The sequence below is a fragment of the Taudactylus pleione genome, unplaced genomic scaffold (genome assembly GCF_031769625.1).
Source record: "Taudactylus pleione unplaced genomic scaffold, aTauple2 ptg000451l, whole genome shotgun sequence".
Classification (NCBI taxonomy): Eukaryota; Metazoa; Chordata; class Amphibia; order Anura; family Myobatrachidae; genus Taudactylus; species Taudactylus pleione.
The window spans coordinates 5811512-5819611 of NW_028284853.1; the positions used below are offsets into that span (position 1 = coordinate 5811512).

At 46.2% G+C, this 8100-nt stretch overlaps 1 protein-coding gene across 2 annotated transcripts; it reads right to left on the minus strand.

Moving 5' to 3' along the window:
* On the minus strand, positions 1-7671 carry LOC148505536 (uncharacterized). 2 transcript variants are annotated; one of them, XM_088448168.1, is made up of 3 exons: positions 7619-7671; positions 3077-3203; positions 1-480 (listed from the first exon to the last, which is right to left on the minus strand). In XM_088448168.1, the coding sequence occupies exons 2-3, from the start codon at positions 3189-3191 to the stop codon at positions 35-37; spliced, it is 561 nt and encodes a 186-aa protein (XP_088304294.1). In that variant the 5' UTR covers positions 3192-3203; positions 7619-7671; the 3' UTR covers positions 1-34. The 2 variants fall into 2 exon arrangements, with proteins under 2 accessions (XP_088304294.1, XP_088304293.1); XM_088448167.1 differs by lacking the exon at positions 7619-7671 and adding an exon at positions 4894-5032.
* Between the last annotated feature and the right edge of the window lie 429 nt (positions 7672-8100).

Sequence of the window (8100 nt, forward strand, 5' to 3'; positions counted from 1 at the left end):
TTCAAGATCACTTTGGTTCAGAAGTCATATGATTTCAGTCATTTACATTATGCTGGATACTTCCACTCCCCTCCGGTGTCTTCAGTGAAGTGTGTCCTCTTATCTGAGTCCCTTCCAATGCTGTAACCCTCTCGTATAACTCCACCAGTAGCTCATTGTGACCATTCAGTAACTCAGTGAGATCTGCCACCTTGTGGGCGAGTTGGGTAGTGCTGACCTTGCCCTTTCTGCGTCCCGTCGAATTGCGTGTGCAAGACATTAATTTACATGTTGCATGAGGTGACTGCTGGGAGCAGGTCTGGTTCTCTTCTTGTTGTCTCCCAGACTCAGTTGTGTGTAAATGGGCTCTGCTTGCAGATTCTGCTTTGTACATATCCTCAATGCTCTTCATTGACATGTTTATCGTTTTCATGTGCTTCTCGAACATGTCCATTCTCTCAGGCACGTGCTTACCAAGTTCATCAACTTTATCTTTCAGTTCTGAAACACACAATCCATTATAAATTGTATTACAGCACAGTTGGTGTAGTGTTAGCATTACAGTCTCACATCAGTGAGCTCTTGGGTTCCATTCCCACAAATGCCCTATATGTGTGGAGTTTGTATGTTCTCCTGGTGTTTGCATAGGGTTCCTCCGAATGTTCCTGTTTCCTCCCATACTGCAAAATCATTCTGATAGGTTAACTGGATTCTGACAAAATACTAACACCAGTATACTTACCTACTCCCGGAAGGTGCGTTTCCGGGTAGTCCTCCAGAAACCCGCATACAGCCCAGTTCCTAGTGAGGTGGCATGATGGGGAGAGAATACCCAAATCGCAGGTACATAGGCAGGGGATGGGGCCAATATGATGGGATTCGTGTCATTTTGGCCCTGCCCTCTCCCCACGGTTCACAGCATTTCGTGGCAACGGGGCCTAATGACTAAAGAGCCCAGCCCACCTCCAGGGTGGTGATCTTCATCTCCTCTTCCAGCTTCTCCTGGAGAGGAGAATCAAATAGTCGGTAAGTATGACCCCAGTGTGTATGTGTGTGTCCATCTAATAGGGAATATATGTGGTAGGGACTGGTGTTAAAGACTGGAGGGTCTATGTACTAAGCCCTGGAGAGAAAGTACCAGCCAATCAGCTCCTGTCATTTATCAAACAAAGCCTGTAAAGTGTCAGGAGCTGATTGGTTGGTACTTTATCTATCTCCAAGGCTTAATACATCTCCACTTAAATATTCTCTGTCAGTGCTGCGTAATTTGTGCTTGCTATATAAATAACCGTTAATAAATTACAAGTTATTGCTTTGTTCTAAGATTACCATACTGCACCTTCCAATATTCCTGAAAACATTGGGACAATATTGCCCAGATCTCCGATCTTCCCAGGCCACACTCTTGACAAAGAAAGTTATGTCTGCAGTCTGTTGTCTTGTTTTATTCATCTGTATCTATACTTAGTATATCAGGATGCAGGAAAGCTCACTTACTATTCGTGATATGTATTGGCGCACAACACTAGCACAGCCTTAGTAAAGGAAATTTCTCAGTGCAAACACTGGGCCTGATTCAGACCCGCTCGCAAGGCCACCGGTCTCAATACCGACATCGGAATCCCAACAAGGGACTCGAAATACCGACGCCTATCTTAATCCCGATGCCGGAACGCCGATGGACGCCAGCCCAAATGAGGTAAGTCCGGGGCGACCTTAGTGTTAGCCGTGGGGGGAAGGGTTAGGTTTAGGGAGCGTAGCAGGGGTAGGTTTTGGGGGGGGGACGTTAGGCACCCCTAGGGGGGAGGGTTAGGGTTAGTCAGCACTGGGGGGTTAGGGTTAGGCACTAAGGGAAGAGGACTAGGTTTAGGCACGAGACTTAAGTTTAGGCACTAATAGGGAGGGTTAGGGTGCGGGGTAGGGAGGGTTAGGCTACAAAAGGGGGAGGGTTCCTGCTGTCGGTATTCTGCCAGGAAGCATCCCGACAGCTGTCATTACATACCCATTCCCACCAGACACATATGTCTCCGCTAACTCGCAGGATGTCAGGACAGTCCAGACAAATAAGAGCGGTCCAGCCTAAACCACACAGAGTTAGTAGGTATGCATCTGCGGGATAGCAGGCCAAGGTGGGAACGCGCATGGTAGACAAAGCAACAATGTCATTTCCACCTCCTGTCTGCAATAACTTTTGGACTTCCACCTACATTAATTGGAACATTTAAATTTTTCACCTAATAGAATGTTCAAGCTTTTTCTGAGGAAATAGTTGGGTGGCGGAGAAACGCGTCAAGTTTACAGCTGGATTGTCGTAGTGTGGACCCGTTATCTTGGTACTCTGGCTCACATACTTCCTTTGTCCATTCACTCTGAGTATTATTGTGGGAACATCTTTCAGCCATCTGGCCTATATGAGACACTTCCACCTTGGACTCAGCTTTTTTATATTACTGGGTCACCATTGACTGTTTGGGACTTTATTGCCTGACCATTATTTTAAATGCATTTCTGATTATCTTTACGCATGTTGTATGTGCTCTAACAAACTCCCATCGTTTTACGCTTAACTTTGTTTTATTTAAAATTTCTTGCACTGGGAGTTATGTAATAGGATTATTTATTTATAAAATATGTTTTATATATGTTCTGACAGTGGTTTTGTATAACTATACTAGTTAAAAGGTTTTTATTATTAGCGTTATTGTATTTTGGCTGTCAGCACTGCACTGTCCCACATTTCTTACGTTAGTTTATAAAGGGAGAGTAGAATACATTTTTTTGGTTGGCTGCTTTCAGCAGTTACTAATTTTGATTGTGTCTGATTTTATTTATTTTAATTCTGTGTTTATTTCCCTTACAGTCTCAGAAACTGCTTTCCATCAATTAGCATGATACACAGCAAATTTACTAAATAATTGAATGTGCTCTGTTCCCGTTTACCTGATCTCCACTTGTATTAGGTTTCTGTTTGTGGCTAGTACCTGCAATAGTTTTTATTATTATACAGAACCTGATGTGGCTAACAATATGTGACCGGGTTACCTGTACACAGGTTTACAAGATAGCTGGAGCATAACATACGGTATGTACATCACACCTTGGCAGGGCTCAGTAGACAGTGTTGTCAGCATCCTCAATCTTCCCCACATCTCATCTTGCTCTTTCTGGAACCTCCTGAACTGGAGCCATAACTCAACCAGCCCAATGTGCATCTTGGGGACCACCTGCAACAGAGCGGAACACCGTGCAATAATCAGCATTACTGGATGTTAGAAATCTGGAAGCCATCTGAGGCAGCAGAGAGGTCGAACCCTTTCGCAGGCCAGCACACACACGCACAAAGCTACAATGGCACATGTACTGTAATGTCAGAAATAACGTACTACGACCTATCATCTTTCCTTGATTGATTACATTTGTGTAGCACAAGTGCTGTAGGATTTCCTCACTTGAACCATCAGAGAATAGGTGGTTCTGAATAAATGCTGCACAAAAAATGACTGATATTCTATTGAAAATACATTACAGTTTGAAGGACTTTGAAAACATACATATATAATTGCAATAGAGTACCACCAACTGCATGACGATTAGGGCCTGGCTACTAGCAACACTAATCAATACCACCCAGCAAAGGCCTGTCATCAATACATGCTACCAATAACACTGACTGATCAACTCAAAGGCCAGGCAAGTGTTAGGATGATATATCCAGAATCTAAGACCTGGGAGCACCACAGCTATAAGTGGCCAATTCATAAACTAAAATAGACATTAAGGCAGAGGTTCCCAAACGCGGTCCTCAAGGCTCCCCAACAGTTCAGGTATTAGTGATATCCATGGTTGAGCACAGATGACTTAATTAGTACCTCAGTCGATTTGATTTAACCACCTGTGCTCAACCATGGATACATGTAAAGGCCCCCATACATCAGAGATTGATTGCAGCAATCGTGCAATTTGCAATCGATTGTGTATAAAAATCTTTCCCCTTTTCAATCGATTGTGGCAATTCTGCAATCTGCAATCGATTGAAAAAAGGAAAGATTTTTATACACAATCGATTGCAAATTGCACGATTGATGCAATCAATCTCTGATGTATGGGGGCCTTTAAACCTGAACTGTTGGGGAGCCTTGAGGACCGCGTTTGGGAACCTCTGCATTAAGGAGTATACAGTATTTGCTAAAGTACAGGTTTTATAAGTGGAGTTGTTGCCCATAGCAACTAATTCTATTCTAGCTATTATCTTCTAGACAGTGCTAGATAAATGATAAGTAGAATCTGATTGGTTGCTATGGGCAACATCTCCACTTCTATAAAACCGCACTTTAGTAAATATACCCCTAAGGGCCTGATTGAGAGATTGACACAAATGCAAACAAAACTGAGTCTTGTCGGTCACCCGTTTGTGACACCATGCAAATGCCACTACAAAGTCCTTCCCTTGTGTACACCCATGAGTATGAATGCGCAGGTTCTGAGACGCCCACTTTCAGTGTCCGTAGACGCTGTAATACCACCTGTTACGTCTTCAGCCGCCACCATCGGTCGCATCATCGAAGCTTGGACCAGTCCTATGGCAGGTGCAGATTTTCTGTCTGAACATGGCTTCCTGTGTGAAGGATTCAGCATCTGTGTATGCAAACACTTCAGCGACTTGCCCGCGACACACGCCCAGAAGACCGACCATCTCTGTGCGTCTGTTTAGCCATCTCTGATGCCGTGGGTCTGGATCACGGCAGCGCCGTTGTGCGTACACTCTGTGCAATGAATGTGCTGTAGGAGTTTTTATGTATTTCCACGCACGAGCTGTAACGAAACATCGGTCATCTCTGTGGATACCGGCAATGCGTGCAGCTCTGTATCAGGCCCCAATTCTCATAAACCTGAAAATAACATGTTGGGTCTCACCTGTTTTATATCTTCTGACTTCCAGCCTTGGAAGGTGGGTTGCTCCACCAGCTGGAGGGCCTGGTCTACTTGTTTTCTGATGTCCTCCTCTGAGAAGTCCTTATTGGGCATTGGCCACCCACTGCCCCCACAAGACAAACCACAGACGAGACAGAGGAAAACGCCAACCAAATTCTTCTGTGAGTTCATTGTGGCTCCTCGAGCCATCCGCCGCAACCAGTACTTGGTCCCATGGAAAGACGTTTTTATCGCATGGCTTGTAAAATGAAGCCACATTGATACAGAGAAGCTGCCCAGACAGGACGGAGGTGTAACCTGATCACTCATACACAAGCACTTGTTATTCTTGGGTTATTTAAAGTTTTTTTGCACAGTGGGGAACATTCCCCATATGACACAATAAAAGCTTACTGCAGTTGGGTGGATTTTCTCCATTCACATGCCAGCAAGGCAGAGTGGTTGAACAATTCCTATTCCCGAAGGAGCTAATGTGTTCATATATTTAACAGGCGGCTGCTGCATGAATTTTCTCAGCTGGAAACCCAGGTTCAGTCCCAAATGGGTACATGACTTGTAAGGCAAGGCCTGATTCACAGATAAACAAATGCGTCCGAGTCGCATTGCGCACGTGTCAAGTTACATTGCCGCAGTGCCTCGCAGAGACTTTTTGCTCACAGTGTGTTTGACAGTCAGGGAGCATTTGGGGGAGGTAATAGGGAGTACCGGGTAAAAACGTAGGCGTGACGCGACCAGTTATGGGGGCGTGTCACATCCTGCATCTGCGATCCGTTATGCAATAAAAATGGCTCAGGTGTCTCAGTACACCCGGCCATTCTGCGCGACTGAGGATCACTCAGAAGGTCGATTATTGGTAATCTGTGCATGCGTCCGAGTCGCATTGCGCACGTGTCAAGGTACATTGCCGCAGTGCCTCGCAGTGACTTTTTGCTCACAGTGCGTTTGACAGTAAGGGAGCATTTGGGGGAGATAATAGGGAGTGCCAGCTAAAAACGTAGGCGTGACGCGACCAGTTTTGGGGGCGTGTCACATCCTGCATCTGCGATCCCATATGCAATAAAGATGGCTCTGGTGTCTCAGTACACCCGGCCATTCTGCGTGACTGAGGATCGCTCAGAAGGTTGATTATTGAAGGATCTGCGAATGCAGCTGCTTATTAATTCGGAGTGATGGCGCCTGTGGGTGTCTCAATACAAATCCAGACGTCTACCACATTAATATATTTTTGCATATCCTCTGCGTACAAATGGCGGCATTAGCGTACAGCTCTGAATAAGGCCCTTTGTCCACTAGAGTAAAGGACAAGAATGGTGACTGTAGGGTCAGGACAGGAATAGACAGAGGAGGCAATTGCTTAGGGTGCAACAAAACTTGGGGGTGAACACTCAGCAGTGAACACCAGGCCTAAACCTGAAGTTTATGCACATCTCCGATGTTTTTGGAGCTGCGCAGAAGGCGCATTGCGCATGCGCAGATCTGGAGCCTTAATGTCGCTCGCAGTGCCCCAAATGCCACAGCATGATTAAAATGCTGGCGTTTGGGGGCAGTTACGGGGTGGCGACAGGAAGTGTTGCAGAAAACGGCGGCGTGCCGGTACCGTTTTCTGGTTGTGCCGAAAACCAGTGGCTGCATCCTTGGACGCAGCTTTACTGGCTGCGTGATTTAAGCGGGCATTCTGAGTAACCTGAGGGTCACTGACACAGCAGCGGATCACAGAAGCCGGCAGCGAGTGTCTTTTAACTCAATACGCCTCCTGCGGCTTTTGCATATTGTAGCACAGACGCTGCGTACAAGGAGGCATCAGCGGTGCTAACTGCGTCCATCTCTGAATCAGGCCTACAGGTCTATTGTCTTCTCTAAATAATCAGCGAGAGGTCTTTGCATTTGTTTTAAGCCATTTGTAAACCTTCCAAAAAATCCTCGCCCTCCCCTCCCCCACCCCTCCCATTGACCAGGGTATCCTAATTATACCCCTTTCAGACATATGACCCGGGAAATTTCCTGCTCAGACCCGGGAATTTCTCCTGTGCAAAATCCTGGGTATTTGCTCTAGACCCCCCTTTCACACTACAGCGTCTACTCGGGAAATTCCCAGGTAGACCCCTTTCAGACATAAGCCGGGATATTACCTGCCTCTCCTCTGCCGTCTGCCCCTCCTAGCCTATCCCCTCTCCGGCTGCCGCTGATGATGTCATCAAAGTGCAGGAGCCCAATCAAAATGCAGCAATTTTTTTATTATTACATTATTTGTCTTATTGCCCTGGTGGTCCAGCGGGAGTGCGGGTGCTCCGCTATGGCTGAGACCAGTCGGCGGTCTCCAGCGCAGGCAGGTGTCCCCGGCATCCGGCTGGGGTCCTGTGTCGCTGACTCGATCTACAGCGGCACAGCCACCGGCTCGGGGGGTGGTGAGCGGCAGTGCTGAGTGTCCTATTGGACGCTCTGCGCTGCCAACTCAATGTAAAAGCTGCTTGGTGCAGCCCGGGAGTAGTAAATTCAGGGTGGCACCATTCAGACATAAGCAGGGTATTTTTCCGGGCCGTATGGGCCTTATGGGCAACATCTCCACTTCTAAAAACCAGCACTTTAGTAAATATACCCCTAAGAAGGAGGCAGAAACTGTGGCCCATATTGGTTTTGCCTATTAAATCACTGCAGCTTTAAATCTGCGGGCTAAATTGCCGGTAACGCACGAGTTCCTGCAACTTACCAGCTATTACATAAGGGCCTGTTTTGCATGAAACTCCAGCCTTTACACCTCACCATATAACATTGGAAATGCTCCAATTAGAGGTCTGGTTTGTGCATTAAAAAAGGAGATCAGCTGAATATGATATAAAATCCATGAGTCAATAGCAGTCTTATGCATAGTGAAAGCCTATGGCCCACATGTATCCCACCACGTACATTCTGCAGTGAGACGCTGGTGTCTCTGTCGCGTGGTCCAAGTACCACAGTGTATTGTAAAAGTGAGTGGGTACTCGCTTGCTGAGAAAATGATTTGCAAAAACTATACAGTGTGTGAGTTGCCAGCAGAACAGGCCGCTCCTTGATCTCAGAATAAGTTAAATAGTCACCTCATCACACTGCATAGATCATCATCTTGCTCAAGCTCATGTACCAAAGAGAGTAAAGTATAGGTGTTATAAGGATTTTATATAACTCATTGATTGGTTGTGTGTGAGCGAGGTG

What these genes read in the sequence shown, in the direction of transcription:
- LOC148505536 (XM_088448167.1), bottom strand. Translation starts at nt 5,004, where the DNA reads ATGCCCAATAAGGACTTCTCAGAGGAGGACATCAGAAAACAAGTAGAC. An exon ending in AGTCAGAAGATATAAAACAG is followed by an intron (nt 3,204 to 4,893) that starts GTGAGACCCAAC and finishes GCTCTGTTGCAG; the next exon opens with GTGGTCCCCAAGATGCACAT. An exon ending in GTCTACTGAGCCCTGCCAAG is followed by an intron (nt 481 to 3,076) that starts GTGTGATGTACA and finishes TGTGTGTTTCAG; the next exon opens with AACTGAAAGATAAAGTTGAT.